Genomic DNA, 17,486 nt, shown 5'->3' with positions numbered 1-17,486 from the left:
GAAGACTCTCTGCACTCCTCCCGTTAGCAACGCCAGCCCATAGCCCTGCCTAGAGATTTACAACATACATTGTTGTGAATGGACCCAAAGAAACGGCCTATTTTCACGGCCTAAAAGAGGTTTTACCTGAAAAAAAAAAAACACAGTTCCATTGTTCGCTATAATATAATTTTTTCCAGCCCTTCAAAGTGCAGGAAAAACGCAGTTTTTATTTGGACCTAACCAACTGCTGATCAGCGGGCGCTAACCCTGGGCGGAGGGATACGTGAGTTGGTTAGGTCCAAATAAAAACTGCGTTTTTCCTGCACTTTGAAGGGCTGGAAAAAATTATATTATAGCGAACAATGGAACTGTGTTTTTTTTTCACATAAAACCTCTTTTAGGCCGTGAAAATAGGCCGTTTCTTTGGGTCCATTCACAACACTGTATGTTGTAAATCTCTGGGCAGGGCTATTATGGGCTGGCGTTGCTAACGGGAGGAGTGCAGAGAGTCTTCTACTGCAATTAAAGTACTTAGGGGCTATTTGGAGATCATACAACCCCACTTTAAAAAAATGCTACTATCCCTTTAAAGTCACTCCCTGACTATACTACCTTGTGCAGTGCCAGAGTTGTTGGGGACAACATATCGCCTGGGTCCTCTTTGCCCCTGGCTGAAATGTCCCTGGCTCCAGTCGACATGTTCAGGTTGCTTTTATTCTCACACTCGGCATGGATTCCCTCCCTCTTAATGGGACTAATTTCAGACTGAAACATCAAGTCTTCACTGGTCTTGGTCTCCTCTAGGTACAGACTAAGTGCACTACCTGTCATGGATGCCTGAAAAAGCACAAAATAAGAGGGGGTATTAGAGAATCATGTATTACAAAACATCATGTATTACGAGACTTAAAGCAGAAGTAGGCGATCCGGTCGTTTTGGCTAATGCTGCGTTCCAGGAAGGATTTTGAAACCGTAAATTACAGCTTCAAGTCACGACTTACGACTTTGTAGCGTTCCAGGCAACCCACTCGTGTTTTTCCGACCTGTTTTACCTGTGAAAGTCACTATAACGGCCACTCGTAACTTCCGACCCGTGAACTCGTACCAGATCGAACTGGTACGACTTCACAGGTCGGAAAAACACGAGTTACGGGCTGCCTTGAACGCACCATAACAGTCCTCGTCCCTACGTCACCACATTCAGGCGCATCCCTTGGCTGCACACACAGCCCTTCATGCCGTTCTCTCTCCTCATTGGATAAAACTTGTAGGATACGAGAAAAGTTTTCTCCTCGGCTCAGAGCAGAGCAGAGTGACTGACAGACCCGTGTTTCGGTCCAAACACTCTATAGAAGTGATTGCTGTCGGAAGATATAACTATTTAAGACTTATATTAACACAAAAATATCGCTTACTTCTGCTTTAAGTTTGGAAAAGCAAAAATATACGCATATATAATCTCTCAAGCAGCATAAACGGCGCCTGATTAGAGGCAGTGGCATTGTGCAAATGCCTTCCTCGGTCGGTCAGTGTGGCAGCAGGTGCCCAGCCTGTCTTGTCAAATTTAATAACAGATTACACACTGTGGCGATTATCATAATGCTTCATCTGGCATGATCATTTAGGCCGACACAGACCTATGAATACACGAGGAGGACAAAGCAGATGGAGGAGGAGGAGGAGGAGGAGAGCAAACAGGAGAAGGAGGGGGGGGTCGATTACCTCCAGCTCCCTGAGAATCTCTGACTGGCCACAGGTCTCGAGGTCCTGCAGAGCCTGGGACCAGAAGCTGTCGTCCTGGTTCAGGGTGCCATGGCAACGAGGGGGGCTGATGAATCTATGACAATGCAGGAACCAGAACATGAGAGCAGCCCTGCAGTCTGGAGGCCGGTACTGCGTACAAAGGCAGCATGGGAAATGCAGTTTTTGGGGCTGCAGGCTGGAGAGTCCCTTTGAAAGTCTCTCAGGACCTCAGTGAGGGTTTATTGTAAATTCTCTCACTTGTGGCAGCTCAAACGCCGAGGAGTCCGCTAGATTAGATAAAGCCTTTAATAGAGTTCAAGTTTATAAAAGTAATGTCTCCCCCACAAAAAAAAAAGCAGAAAGTATGTGACACAAAAGTTCAGGGCAAAAAAGTCAAGTGTGAAGAGACAGATAAGGCTGATGTATCCTTGGGCGCTTTAGTTGCTTTTTCTGAGGAAACGTTTTTGGTGTGGACAAGGGGCGACAGAAAAAGATGTATCTATGTGAAACACCAAAGAGCTCGTGGGCAGTTAGTAAAGCAGATGAGAGAGAGAATACCTGAGAAAGAAGAGAAAAGGACAGTTTGGAAAAGCACAAAATGTGAAAGCATACAACATAAAATGAAGAGAAAATAACACAGAGACACCAGTTTGTTTTTGTCACTGAATTTAAAAACGGACAAAAAAAAAAGAGACTTTTACTGATACACAGTGGTGGAAAAACTGCTCAGAGCTTTAACTTTAGATCGAATTTAACAATGTAATACTGCATTATGAGTAAAAGTCCTGCATTCAGATAACTTCATAACTTAACTTGATTACAAGAACAGAGGGATTAGTAAGGCTAAACACAATTGGAAGTGCTCTTTACAAATTGTAAAGGAGCAAAGCCAAAAAAAAAGTTGGGAGCCACTGATGTGTTTAATAAAATTATGAGTAAGTAAAGTGCAATACATTATTTTTCTCTGGGGTATAGTGGAGCGGAGGTAATAAAGTTGCGAATGATATTTTACCTAAGCCCAGTCCAGGGGATGTATTAGAAAACTTTCCACCACTGTGATGGTGTTAAATAAATAAAATAAAATATGTTCTTTGCTGTGAAATCAAAAACACTTAACACTTAAAGCTGCACCAACATAAAAACAGGATGTTGACAGGAGGGAAAGATGCACTCACCCTGGTATCTTGTCCCACTCATCCTCAGTGAATCTCCCATCATACAGCACTGAGTGGTGGACTAAACCTGCAGAGCTCGAACTGGTTTGACTCCTGTTCTTTGAGCGTCTCCACTCATTTGGATTGAGCAATATATCAGATGTTTTGTGAAGATATGTCCCTGAAAAAAACCCCCCAAAAAAACCAAATCAACAAACAAACAAACCGGATTAAAAAAAAGGCACATATTTCACTAAATGTGAGACAGGAAATGGGTCATTTTTAGGCAGCGAATATCCAACGGGCCTCACCTTGGCTACTGTAGCCTGCATCGAACCCTGAGCTATCCCAGGAGCTCATGGCAGAGTCTATACTGGGAACGGTGGCAGAATAGACCTCTGAGTGTTTACTGGTCTTCTGGGAGCCCGTCAGTTCATCTTCTGTATCACTTAGAAACGCAGCTTCTCTCTCTGCGTGATGTCGGCCATCAGACTCTGGGAGCAAACACAGACTTACTGTAAGTGAGTGTTGAAGTAGGAATAAATGCATTTTCTGACATTTCTAAAACTGTGAAACACCACACGTTCTCTCTGCCTACACATAAAATGCACAGTTTTCACAAAAACAATAAAACTTTTCTTCTAAATTTGTTTTTTTCTTTTTCTGATTAGCATTTGTCTCTAATTGTTGGCTCTTTCTCATCCAGTCCTCTCTTTTCCTCCTCCTTTCTAAGTAAAAGTGTCGGGATGCGAATGTAACGGTGCACTGATTCAGTTGGACTATTCTTTCCACCAGATTATTAAATAAAAAAAAACAACTACACTGCAAAAACTCAAAATCTTTCCAAGAATATTTGTCTTATTTCTTGTCAAAATGTCTCATTTCTGGTCAAAAGTAAACTCTTTTCACTTAAAATTAGACTCATCACCTAAAAATTCACTTGTTTTTAGATCATTTTCACTTGTTTCAAACAAATTTTTAATTTGAAATAAGTAGAAAATCTGCCAGTGAAAGCAAGTTTTTTGTGCTTGTAATAAGAAAGACAAAAAAAGTGTCTAAAAACAAGCTGCTTTTTATGTGATGAGTCTTATTTTAAGTATAATTTGATTAGTTTGGACTAGATATGAGACATTTTGACTAGAAATAAGACAAATATTCTTGGTAAGATTTTGAGTTTTTTCAGTGTACGGATGGTAGGAAAATGCTTATCAATGTGTCATGATGTAATTTATCTAGTCAACTATCATGTGTTTTTTTTTAAATTGACGTTCATTTCAGTTATTCCCCTTGTGTATTTTCTATTTTAACTCAGTGCTACAGTGCATCTTGATTTCTTGGCAAACTTTTAGGAGAAATTAAAAATAATTAAGTATAACCCAAACCCATACGGTCGGCTTGTTTCTTGATCTTAAGAGTGACGGACTCCCCGGCCATCTGCAGGAGGTGGATGGCCTCGCTCAGCGGTTTTCCTTTCAAACTGACACCATTGATGGCCAGGACTCTGTCCCCTATATGGATGGCCCCAGTCCTGCAGAGTGAGGAGAGCAGAGGAGACAGAGATACCAGAGTATACCAGACAGTACCGACAGGCGGGTCAGGAAACCTGTCATGCTGCCAGCGTGCTGACTGAGACAGACAAAGAGGCTTTTTGTTGCAGGAAAAAGATGAGACAGCCATTGTTTATCGGCTTGTTTATTTAAAAAAAACGAAATGTCTCGAAGAGTTGACCACGATAGATTTCCCTGGCCTCAGCCTAAGTGACACTTACTATGTCAAGTGTCACCAGCTTCTCAGATAACTACCTCGACCCCTCCGGCCTTTCATTCCTCAGCCCCTTCCCCCCACTCTTCCCCCTCTTCACCCTCTCACCTCTCCCCTTCACCTCCCTCACCTCTCTGCCAGGCCTTTCTTGGTGAGGCCAGAAATTACGATGGGGTCAAAGGGCTCCTCGGTGCCAGAGATGGTGATGCCCAGGGGTCCGTTATATCTCTTCAGCTCAACTGTGTAGATGATGGAGCCTGACATCTCCAACTCGTCTACGGCACATGGATGGAAACACAGCAGCACAGCAATGAATAATATGGTGCTTGGTGACGTTTCAAATTTCACTCATTATCTCCTCCCCCTCATGTGGACTAAGGGCTGGGAGAAGTTTCAGAGTCCTCCGTGGCTTCTCTGAGTTACAGGGGGTCTCGGCGTAGCAGTGCATGTCCATATAACGGTTGCAAATGGATACCAACTGTCTTCGTTAACAAAAAGACACACCAAAAAACATCCAAATACCTCCATGCTGCTCGTATGTAATGTCCGTCTCGTATTGAAGCCCCGAAATGTGAAATAGCTCCGTCACAAAACAAGCTTGAAATATAGACTTATTTAATTTTTTTCGGAACAATTTCGCATTTCGGGGCTTCAATACAAGACGGACATTACAGACGAGCAGCATGGAGGTATTTGGATGTTTTTTGGTGTGTCTTTTTGTTACGAAGACAGTTGGTATCCATTTGCAACCGTCATATGGACATGCACTGCTACGCCGAGACCCCCTGTAACTCAGAGAAGCCACGGAGGACTCTGAAACTTCTCCCAGCCCTTATTAGTCCACATAATGAGGGGGAGTAGATAATGAGTGAAATTTGAATTTTGGGTGAACTATCCCCCTTTAAAGTGATAAATGTACCGATGTTGTCCTCGTCCTTCTGGATTCGCAGTTTGACCATGTCCTCGGCCTGCTGCAGGACGTGCATGGCGTCCTCCATGGTGCAGTTCTCTAGACGCACGCTGTCGATGGCCAGCAGCCTGTCCCCGGGCTCCAGAGTGCCTGTTCTACCGGGCACAAGAGGAAGAGGATCGCAGCCATTAACTGGGACCAGAGAGTCGTTGCCCCTGACTCACTATCAGAATCCTATTAGCCCAGTGTCTCAGTGGGATCCTTGGGGGTGACCGCAACCTCGCCCTCAACATAATCGACACTGAGCCCTCCTGAAATGCAGCTGCTCTGCCCTACTGATCCAGTTTTGATAGCTCAATCCAATTAGGCTTGTATTACACAGTGGATTCACAAAACAATTTTATTTTGCTCCACGAATAATCCCACACAAGCCTGGAGTTGTTAAGTGTTCAAATGCTGTCCCTGCCACAGGTCGTCCGTGTATTTACAAGACGACGTATAAGCCTTAGTGCTGTGAGAGCAGGAACATTATTAGTGTGATGATGAGAGGACATACCTGTGTGCTATGCTTCCTTTTCTGATGTCAGAGATGATGAGGGGCTTGCCGGGTTTTTTGCTTGCTGGTAAAATAAAAAAATAAAAAAAAGGGGGGGGAAATTTGGGAAAAGGAAACGTTTATTTCAGGAGACATGACACAAGGATGAAACCATGGTAACTGACTAAATATTTTTAAATTAGTCATCCTCCTTTTCTTTTTGTTGCACTTGTCCCAGTTGGCCTCCCGTTTGCATTTTTTCCCCTCAGCTAGTTAGAGCAGAAAGGGTAATGATGAATGTCGATACAGGCCAGCATTATTCAGAGGTAATGAGGTATGTGCCCTCATGCTTTTGCAAGCCTGGGTTTTATGGATCAGAGAACATTGATTCAAAGGAGAGAGTTACCGTTAGCAGGTCTGTGGGACTACATTGAACAACACTGCCCCCTGCTGCATGTACGCTTGCCAACAAACTCACCACTGATTGTGATGCCCAGCTCCACTCCTCTCCTCTTGGGCAGTTTAACATGGAAGGTGCCACTGCTGGGAACCACTGACTCTAGGTGACATTTAAAAGAAAAGATGTGAGCAGAAAGCACAAATAAAAACATGAGTTCAGGACAAGAAATTGCTTAAAAAGTGCATTAAAATGCGCTTCATGTTACCTGCAACATCAAACTCGATCTCTACTGTGACCTTATTGGACAGAGCGGAGTCTCTGAGCAGCTGATGAGCTTCTTCCAAAGTGCCGTCTTCAGTGGGAATCCCGTTGATTGACAGCAGCCTGTCTCCAACCTGCAGCAGCCCACACCTAGGTGATGTTTTCAAATTAGAAAGTTAGTTTCTAGCTTATTCATTTATTCATCTTTATCCATGATATTCATTTATTCAGAACATTTGGAGGCATGAGTTCAAAACATACACTCAGCTGTCAGGTACAATTATTGCATTTTAATTAGAAGTTCTGCCTTAAACCTCACATAATCAAGATTATAATATTCAGTTATTATTAATATACGTATAAGATATCTTAAGTTAATTAGCCTATACCTTCATAAACAGTTACCACACACACACACACACACACACACTTATGAGTCAATTAGAGTTACAAATACATCTTTTAAAATCTTTTAAGTAATTTTTAAAATATACTATATAAATAGAAAAAAGGTGCAACTTGAACCATTTTTCCCTGTTTGTTCAATTGACACCCCAAGGATAGTTTATTAAGAAAAGTATAAAAATCTAGAGCACTTCAACCCTCCGTATTTGCAAGTGTGTTTTTCCTTCATGAAATGCCCACAAAAATAGTCAGAAAATAATAAAATATCAGTTAATTAACTTATTTAATGGAGTAATGGTTTCAGTGTGCCAGCATCTGCAAGATCTTTGAAAAACAAAATATAATTGCATAGCCTCTGGGCTTAACATAAACACAGAACTGACTTATTTGAACCTGAAAACCTTCTCAGCGAGGAAAGGCACATACAGTATAGGAGAAAAAAAAAAAGCCCATCACATTTATTCAGACGTCTAATTGCGAGGGCACACTCTGAAGCACTGTCAACTGATGTTAATTCATTAAGGGCCACCGCTCATTAACCTTGTGTGGAGGCTGAGACACCAACATCACAGTTGGATGCTGTACTTGAGTCACTCCTGTCTAACTGCTCCTGGACTAAATCGTGTTACAAGACCCAGGGGAGAAGGGCCGGCGCTGTCGGCACAGACACTATCATTAATCTTTCGAGACAAGGACAGATACTGCGCGGTGGTCTGATCAGAACTGTGTGTTAATTGGACTGCAAACATGTAGCTCTGAATCAATACTACACATGGATATTGGGGAAGAGGGGTTAACCATTAAAAAAAAAAGAAAAAAAGAAGGTGGTACTGGCTGGATGAAGAACAGTGTATGATAAAGAAAGCCAGTCAGTATAGGCTTTATTCTCTAGGGAATTGTACGTATACACTTTCATGGCAAGTATATATACACAGTAGTTGTTGATGCATTTCAACCGAGCGATTGACAGACCCACAGAGGTCTCCCTTGAGCCAAAAAATTGGAAATATATATAGAAATATTGTGTATCAGCATGTTTTTCCAGCTTTTACCCATCTAGTGACCCCTCCAATTTCATTTGTGACTGAGTCTGTGGGTCCAGAGTAGACCCCCTGTTTGGGAAGCACTGCTGCAGGACACAAAAGCAGCTCCCCTGCCCTCAGATGACATACTCATTGAGACACCGGGCTAAAATTAGCCTTTTTTTTTCCACATGTGGTGTTTCATTGCCAGGCTGAATGATTAGCGCTAAGGCCCTCTAGTTCAAGGTGACTCTCTCTCTGTGACATTTGTTTACTCGTTAGGTGTCTCAGCCCGTTACCTCTCAGCCGGGCTGTCGGGCTCGATAAAGCGGATGACTGGGGGAGCGGAAAGGGTTTCTGTGGCAAAGACACCCCCCTGCAGCTGGATCCCAAAACCTGTGAGCGGGTCCCCCCTCAGGACGACCTCGCTTGTTTCCACATGAAAAATCTGACCCCCTGGGCCGACGGAACTGGACGCCAGCGATACTGTGAGGGGAGAGGGGGAGGGGGGGGACATCAAAGAGAGATATTACTGGAGAAGTGGCAGATAAATGGAGCAAGAGGGGGATTATGGGGGACAAAAAATGCAGGAGAGTAAAGGGGAAGAGACATGCAGCCACAGGGACGACATGGGAATGGAGAGGGAATGAGTCACTTATCAGAGTTTACATCAGTCATGTTGACGTCAGCGATCAGTCAAATCTGTTCACACAGCGAGGGGGGCGAAACAGGAGGGAAAGGTGTTCAAAAAACGGCTCTGCAGCAGCAGCAGCAGCATTTTAAAGGGTCAGCTCACCCAAATTACTGCAAAACATTTTCTTACTTAACCTCTATTAAGAATCCAGCCCTACAATTTTGCCTTTGGGTTGAGATTTTCTTCTTCGTTGTGAACAGGAATTCATTTGTGGTGCTTGCTTGCTAAGAACACTTCAAATTACATTTAACTCCTTTTAAAAAAAGGTCTTCTGGAGAAAATAAGTTTTAAACGGCCTGGAACACAGCAGGATGGATTGCAAGGTGGTTAGCTGTGATGTAAAGTGCAAGCTATTTGATCTAAATGGGCTAAAATAACACAGTTATGCTCCTTTAAATTGCAGCAAGTAAAAGACAGAAATAAGCACCAAAATATCTGACCAACACACTCGTAGCTCAGTGAGGCTTTACAGGCTTAACATCACCATGTGAACATTGCTGATGTTAAGCCTGTATGCCGTGGTCACCGTCTTTGTTTAGGGTGTAAATCTGCTAACATTTGCTTATTAGCACATAAAGTAGTAATTTTAGTTTAAACTGGTGACTGGTCATGTAACCAAATACCGAAAGCACTAAATAAAATAGAACATTCATTTTTTTTGTTTGCCCATTAGTCTGTATGCTTGCGAGCCTCTATCGCCTGGGGGCAGAAATCTTTACATCACTTTGCTTAAACCAATGCAGCGTAGCTCCATGCTCCTGCAGTAAATCCTCCCTTTCCATGAAGGTTGTACTATTCAGTTTCTGTTAAAGGGGACGGACTGATTCAACATTATGTAAACAGTGCTGTGTTAAATACAGAGATGTACTCCTGTTAGTCAGCCTGTCCTCAGTCAGTGATATAAACCATGTGGAGAAGAACATTGACCTTTCGGTATCACATAGTTTTGCTGAGGTGTACCTACTAAACTAGCAACAGTGTAAATATGTCACAACTCAAGGCAATGAAAACCAAAACTATGTCCACTACACCACCACACACTGATGAGGAATATTCTTGAGCTGGATGGAAACAAAAGGGGAAGGTAAGCAGTTGGTCATACGTGAGCTTTTGTGATCCTTCTTCCTGGTCCTCCTCTTGCCCGTGGAGCTGCGGGGGCTGGTGGGCGCGATGGGAGGGATGGGGCAAGGCAGCGTGTTGCTGCCCTGGCTGCTGAAGCCTGAGGTGGCTGTGGATGAAGGGGAGAAGCCACCACTCACCAGAGCTGAAGGTGGACATAGCACTACGTGTTATCAAAAGGCTGGTACAGTAAGAACATCATCACAGTGACACCCATCCCCAGCAGCAGCAGCAGCAGCAGCAGCAGCAGCAGCAGCAACAACACACACTTATGGGAACATGCAACAAAGGAAAGGAACAGTGCCGGGGTAAACCTCTTGGAAAAAGACTTAAGAAACGTGCAGAAGAAAAGGCTCCTGCTCTGGTGTCTTGCCAGCAGCGGTGCTGTCACTAGTGATAACTTACATTTGCAGTGGTCCTGCTGGTTGTGTGGGTGGCTTGGGCTGCTCCATGTCTTGCTGTGGCTGGCATGTGGGGGATGGCAGTAGTTGCTGCTTTGGTCCCAGTGATGATGGTTGCTCTTCTGCACTTTTACTGCATCGGCAAGGAGGCAAACACATCCATTAAGTCAAACGGATCCATTTCTCTAGATCCGTTGTTGTCACTTTTCTAAATTCTACCCATGAAATCATGCTTTTCAGTTCCATATCTAAATCTGTGCCACACCACACGGCGCCTGGAGGATAAGTCAGAGCATAGTAATTGATATTTAATGTTTTCGTCATGGTACACTAGATTAAATCCTGTGGTTTAATGTATTTTGATGAGCATCTGAGACTCAGTTAGACACAAGGAGATGAATGGGAAGTGATTCAGGGTCTAAAAAAAAAAAAAATCTTACTTTTACTCGCAAGCTTCCAAAGAGCCGAGTGCAAATTTGAGATCATTTTTATCATTTCATTTTCAAAATGGCCTAAAGGTGCAAAACCAGTCTGAGTAAGTTGGCCACAAGGCATGATGAGGAAACAAACGGGCTGTTTTTAGGCATGTGGCTGATTGGGCACAGCTGAATGTTTGCTCGCTGATGATGTGGTATGTCTGTCTCTTGAATCTGATTGGAGGACATTTGTTGACTTTTTCTTGCTTTGAAGCAAAAGGAGAGCAGTTTTTGTTCATCCTAAAAAGGCTTTTAATCCCTCTTTTGAAAGCCTGTGTAACAAAGTGCATTCAGTCCAACAGTATTCATGGAGCATGCAAAGAGAAACAGCTGACCTAATGTATGACACACACCTCCATAATTAACTTCCCTTTACAGATTCATGCGGCTAAATTTGTCACTGAATGTTACATGTGACAGTAATCCTTGCTGCTTCATTTGCAGGGGTCTGATATTTGACAACTGGCTCACATGGATGGAGGATTTGCGGGAAACATGGATGACTACAGTAGTCCATGGGGCGTTCAGGGGACCTGGTTAAATCCAACTGCACATAATCAGAATACATGCAGGAGAACCTCCAACCTTTTGCGGAGAACCAGTTTCTTTTGGACTCAATCAAACCTGCAAAGCTCTACGCCGGCTTACGTTAAGCCCACCTAGGGGAAGCTCTCCAAGAAATGGTGTTTTCAATCTATGCTGGTGGAAGGAAACATTAACTCCTAATCTCTTAGTGGCCATATCAGTCTTATTAAATCCCCAGAGGAGATTAGACAAATTGCATCTTATAATTGTGCCTTATCCTGGAGGGAAAAGAAGCAGGGGAAATATCTTATCATAACGTCACAACTTTTTCAAGAACAGAATCATTATTGAATTGGGGTTTAGAAGATACATGCCAGTAAGTTTTTGATAGAGAAGTGATGCCTGTGCTGTTCTTTGAATTGAAGCAATTTAACAGTAAAAGTGAGTCACAGCGGTTTGGAGAGTCTTCATTTGTGTGTTTTCTGTGGTGGTGGGATGTAGCTAATCAAATACTGAAGCACAAATTTTAGACACTCAAACCCCTTACAAATAAAACATGAAAAGCTTAATAGATGATTTTTTTGGGGGGTGTAAACAATGCAGATGAGCTTCTAACTTTCTATCTGAGTGATCCTTTTACTGGTAAATGTAGCCACCACAGTCACAGCAAATCCACAATTAACAATTAACATGTTGTCTTAATGGACTGCTATTTCATCCTTGTTCCATTTCATCTGACAACAGAAAGAGAAAAACATGTAAATGAGAACAGCTTTATTGTGAATTCAGCTGCAATAAAATACTGTATTTGTGAACACAGAGAGGGGGAGAGACCGAAATGATAAAGAGCTAAAACCCGCTGACACCAGGCAGAATGCAAATATGATGCAGTCCAGCCACATACTAGGTTTTGACCTAGTCTTGTTTATATAAAAGCTTATACACTTTATGATGTCGCCCTCTCAAATGTGAGGATTTGTTACGTCTTTTTTCTTTTTCTATTCTATATATATATATTATTTTTTTATTTTTTTATTTTTTTGAATTTTGAGATATACACTGTTGGACAAAATAAGCATTGTGGAGATGTTACTCTGAGACCTGAGTAATGTTACCAGATACAAATTCTTCCTACTCAAATAATCAGTTGTTGGAAGACAATCGGCAGATTAATGCAAAATAAACACATTAATGAATATAATGAATATAATCATTAGATTACACTATTAAAAACTGATGAAAATAGTTCAGTAAATGTGGGTAAAACACAGATGGAAGTTTAGCGGATAAAAGGGCAGCTTGCACACTGAACCAGCCACATAAATGAGCAAAGAAGAAAACAATCACAGAGGAAAGGATTCAGTGATCCCAGAAAATACTGAACTCCGGCTTTGTCATGTTGTATGATTCTTCCCGTGCTAACATGTTATGTAGTCCCTGCAGCTGCTGACCCAGAAATAAGTCTGCAGAACATGGCACAAACATGATCTCTGACAGAGAAAGTGTGTGTGCATTTGTGTGTGTGTGTGTGTGTGTATCCGTATCTATTTGTGTGTAGCTTGTTGGTATGCATAAGAGGCCTAGTGCGAAGGCAGAGGGATTTCGGCTGGCAGCGCGCGCACACACATACACACGCGTCACAAACGCGTACGCACACAGAGGCTGATTCACAGCACATGGAGGAGGGCAGCTCCAAGGCAGCAAGGCTCTTTACAGCTCGAGGTAAAGTAGCTAAGAGCAGAACAGTCACAATACATATGGTAAGAACAGAAAGTCTCTCCACTGTATATCCTCTACACACAGAACTACTACATGATGTAGTGTTAAAACTATTAGTCACATATTTCACATCCTCCCCCTGTATATCCTTTGCAATGTCCTGCACATTTAAATATTTGCACTCCAGCGTGCATATTTATGTGGAAAAACCTGACAGTCCATCTATACAGTGGGCTTATATATACAAATATTTAAATATTACAGTGGGGAAGAAGTACACAGGGCCCTTATTTAAGTTAAAATACCAGTACAATGTAAAGATAAATACTTTAAGTCCTTAAAGTATAAGAGCGGTATTATGAAAATGAGCTTGTTCTGCGGTGAACTGCTCCCTGGTTATGTGTGACATTCATTTTCAATACAGATGCAATCTGGAAACAGGTTGCTGCTCAAGATAAAGCTAGTTTTAACTACCTCATGTACACCTTGGTAATTTAAACCAGTGATATCTAACCTGGGGGTTGAGCCCCTCCAAAGAAGATACATCTGAAGGGTGATGATGATCAACAGAAAAGGGACAGAAGAAAAAAAAAAACTATATATTTCTTCTTATTTGTTTAAGCTTTTCTGTGAGGTGTTTCAGAATTCAGCCTGTTTTGACTTCATTGTTTTGCACACATACTGTTATTCAATATGTCGCATATGCTTCATTTCCTTGTTTGTGTTTTTGTGTCACCTGCAGGACGTACCTGTGTCCTGTGGCCTGACAGGAAGTCTGCTCTGACTGGCTGGAAGAATCTCCAGTTTGACGATATCTGAGGTGCTGGCTAGTAGCTGCGTGGCCTCCATCAGGGAGCAGTGCTCTGAGCTGGTCCCGTCTATGGACAGAAGGATGTCGCCTGCATGCAGAGCGCCGCACCTGAAGAGAGAGAGAGGAATACACAGTCAGACAGCGTTAGGAAAGCTTTAGTTAGAAAACTGTCTGAGGGGCAGGAAAATAAAAGAGATTGTTTTCACCTTTCTACCACACTAGCTGGTTTTATCTTGTCAATAATAATGACTTGTTTGCTTCTGTATATTGTTGTGGTGAGGCTGATCCCCAGGCTGGAAGAGTGACCCTTCACTATTTCCACCAGCAGAGGGCCCGAGGCTTGCTGCACTGCCTCTGAAACAGATAAAAACGCACAGAGGGCAACAAGATTACAGGATGCATCTATAGCCAGGACAACAATATAATCTTTACAATCGCTTCACTCTTAATCAACAATGGAAAAACTCCTAAGCAGTCACGGATGAGCAGACTGTGATCACATTGTTACATTGTTATGGGTTTTCTCTGTTGCTGTGGCAAAGTAAAGTGAAAGTAACGGATTCTCTGCATTTCTTGTTCCTAAACTGAGTGATTTAATGACTCTATCTTGGTGACCAAAATGGATTACACTGCTTTTCTAATGCTTTGTATCACTCATCAATGTGCTTATTGTGTAAACTGTCACATTCAAAGAGGCGAAAATCAACTACAAAGAGCTGCAAGACAATCAGAATAATAGTATTGCTCTTTTAATTGTTGTAAGTTGATAGTATGGAAATGCAGTTTTCTCATTTACAACAATGATGTTCTTTTAAAACAAAATTAAAACTGAATTCTCAGACATATTGTTTTTATAATACTGCACGTGTCACATTTACCCGGCACATATTCGACTTCAGAGAAGGACAAGAGGACGGTCACGGGAGGATGTGGACACAGTGGGAAGACAGAGTCGACCTGCTGCAGTGAGGACGGCACAGCAGCAGAGGCATATGTGGCTGAAAGTCGCATCATGCTAAAATATTTCCCCGTTGTTGCTATTTATATATAATGTTCCTAGATTGCGGTTCTAAAATACATTTATCTTATAACTGTGAAAACTCTGACTCGTTCAGGCTGAAGGCAGGAGGTCTGACTCCTAATTTCCCACATACGGAGAGATAATGTGTGTCAACTGTCCTTCGTGACCTGCCCTACTTCGCACAGACCAATGCAAAGCGTGCCATCCTGAGAATAAGTCACTATGGCCAAATGGAGCTAATAATCAGCATTTTAGTCATGTCAGTCAGTCATGGGCACCTTCCTTTTTAATGGCATATTTACTACTTGACCAAAGGTTGAGGATATTGTGATTGATTTCTTGTGTACTATGTCTGTCAGACTGGCTCTGTGTTGTTTGATTACAGATATAAAAAGGTTAAGAACATTGCATTTTGTTGATTATCCTGTTTATTGTTGGTACAGGAGGTGAAAATGTAGACTTTCATTTATACCAATAAATTTGTCTTTGAAGCATATTATTTTAAGGCATATGACTTCACATTTATTATTAGGACATTATTATTATTAAAATAGGTTCGGCTTCCCAGCATGTCTGCTTGTTAATTGATTGATTCATTCATTGCCAGCGTGAGTGTTAGTTTCTTGTCTCTCAGGATCTGTGAGGGTTGACTATATTTTGGACTGTGTCTAATTGTCCTCTGGTGTATTTGGGTCAGGTCTGATTGATTCTCTTGGATCAGATCCTTTCCACAAAAAAGGGTTTGGGGAGATTTTCCACAGTTTTGTTTTGGATTAAGTAAAGGTCTCTAGTTAGAAATCTAGGCTGTGAAGAGCATCCTATTGTCTTTTGTAGTTTTAGAAAAGTTTTGAGCTTGAGAAAGTGACCCTGATGGACATGGGAAACTATGCATATACTGTATACTGTATAGCAGAAAGCCTGTGTTTTAAATTGGAAAATAGAAAATATGTTAACAAACTGCATCATGGGAAATGTAGGATCAAGGACTCATCATAGGAGCTACAGATCTCAGCCTCTTTTGCTTATACTGTATTTCAATCAGTGTTTTATAAAACATGACAGTGCATTCTTGGGGTCATGTTAAAAATAAATGACAACTATTCCTGAAATGTGTCCCTACTGACATATTTTGCCTGAAGAATAAAGTCAAGTACATACTACAATGACTCTGGCATAGAAAAAATATTTAATAAGCTGAGATGAAACCTGCTTTGATTGAGGGGAGGAGAGACCAACACGTTAGGATAAAACACTGCGTATCATCTACCCTTTTCCTGTTGAAGTGTGCTCTTGGGCCCGAGTGACTCCCCTGGTGGCGTCTCTAGCACCGACACTCACTCGTATCCAGCCAAACGGCCACATTATTTACCCTCAGAGCAACACTGCCCTACCATGCCTCCACATATCCCCTGTGTGTGTGTGCTCACCCATGACAGAGACGTCATACTCAATCAGGAACAGAGCTTCCTGGCCGCTCTGCATCAGCATGGTCAAAGCGTCAGCGTGCTTCTCTCTGTTTAAAGGCATCCCGTCTATGCTCAAAACTCGGTCTCCTGCCTTTAAAGTGCCTTCCCTGGAGACACACAGAAAAGGAAAGAGAGGAGAGAGAGAGAGAAAGAAAGAAAGAAAGAAAGAAAAAAAACATGGGCGACCAGCACAAGATGCTCATACAAGCGTTTAAGCACCAGTCACAGTAAATCATTAAACAGTTCCACATGAGTGTTCCCTCCCAGGTGAGATGAAGGATAAACGAGATAAACGGCCGTAAAACTCTTTGATGGTGAATTATGTTTGCTCCAGTGTTTTGGTGCTCACAGTTTTCATGTGGAAAAGTGCAGTGCTGCATTAGCCTCAGGATGAGCAGTGCCCTTTCTGCTTTGAAGATAACATACTCTATATGTATCGACGCCACAGTTTCATGCACGGCCCTGAACACAGACGGATGCAAAGGACATAATAATGTGCACATTAAAAATATTGCTGCTTTTAAATCCTACGGATGCATTAATCTGGAAAATACAACTCCAAATGGGTAGCAGGCAAATATTGTCATTGCAGTCTAAGATAAGGCAATTAGTAAAACACATACCCATTAGTCTAGCCATCCAAATACACACGCATGCATGCACGCATACAATAATCTGAATATGCTCGTTCATGCATGAAGAAATCATAAAATGTATACAAGCCATTGACTTAAATGGGAAAGAGGTCTCAGACTTTTGGAACGTGCTCTTTATATGAAAACATTAACTCATCTACCCATGACCTCACCTGTCGGCAGGGCCCCCGGGTCTGACGCAGGTAACCACCAGAGGACGAGACCTGCGCCAGTCTTCGTGGAAGCCACCTAAAACCCACATCACAGAGAAAAATCAGTGTAAAAAGCAAGAGCCAACTGATTTTTATTACAGAAAGCTTTATAAAAAAAAATCATCATATAAAAAAACCACGTACACTTACCTCTCATGACAAAACCAAAGCTGTTTCCCTCCTTGTGTAAACACACCTCTATGGTTTTCATGAGGACCCCTGAGGGGGTCTGGA

The 17,486-nt window shown here is 42.2% G+C and overlaps 1 protein-coding gene across 10 annotated transcripts in view; it reads right to left on the bottom strand.

The window, feature by feature from the left end:
• LOC146984829 (glutamate receptor-interacting protein 2-like) overlaps positions 1–17,486 on the bottom strand; it is a 33,425-nt gene that overhangs the window by 5,609 nt on the left and 10,330 nt on the right. For 4 of the 10 annotated variants that reach the window (XM_085782287.1, XM_085782285.1, XM_085782291.1 and 1 more), the window contains exons 5-22: positions 17,403–17,486; positions 17,214–17,289; positions 16,367–16,512; positions 14,125–14,272; positions 13,857–14,026; positions 10,392–10,520; positions 9,970–10,131; positions 8,473–8,659; positions 6,751–6,896; positions 6,564–6,644; positions 6,107–6,170; positions 5,560–5,705; positions 4,771–4,915; positions 4,262–4,407; positions 3,191–3,373; positions 2,901–3,060; positions 1,705–1,819; positions 595–819 (exon numbers count right to left, since the gene is read on the bottom strand). In XM_085782287.1, coding sequence (XP_085638413.1) covers positions 595–819; positions 1,705–1,819; positions 2,901–3,060; positions 3,191–3,373; positions 4,262–4,407; positions 4,771–4,915; positions 5,560–5,705; positions 6,107–6,170; positions 6,564–6,644; positions 6,751–6,896; positions 8,473–8,659; positions 9,970–10,131; positions 10,392–10,520; positions 13,857–14,026; positions 14,125–14,272; positions 16,367–16,512; positions 17,214–17,289; positions 17,403–17,486 — 2,513 coding nt within the window. Of the gene's footprint in view, positions 1–594; positions 820–1,704; positions 2,284–2,900; positions 3,061–3,190; positions 3,374–4,261; positions 4,408–4,770; positions 4,916–5,559; positions 5,706–6,106; positions 6,171–6,563; positions 6,645–6,750; positions 6,897–8,472; positions 8,660–9,969; positions 10,132–10,391; positions 10,521–13,856; positions 14,027–14,124; positions 14,273–16,366; positions 16,513–17,213; positions 17,290–17,402 lie in introns of all 10 variants that reach the window. The other 6 variants (XM_085782289.1, XM_085782288.1, XM_085782292.1 and 3 more) reach the window with 3 other exon arrangements.

The sequence above is a fragment of the Trachurus japonicus genome, chromosome 7, assembly GCF_045865225.1.
Source record: "Trachurus japonicus isolate A0001 chromosome 7, Traja_1.0".
Lineage (NCBI taxonomy): Eukaryota > Metazoa > Chordata > Actinopteri > Carangiformes > Carangidae > Trachurus > Trachurus japonicus.
Note: the sequence above shows the minus strand (reverse complement) of the source record. Positions and strands in the feature narration are given on the sequence as shown.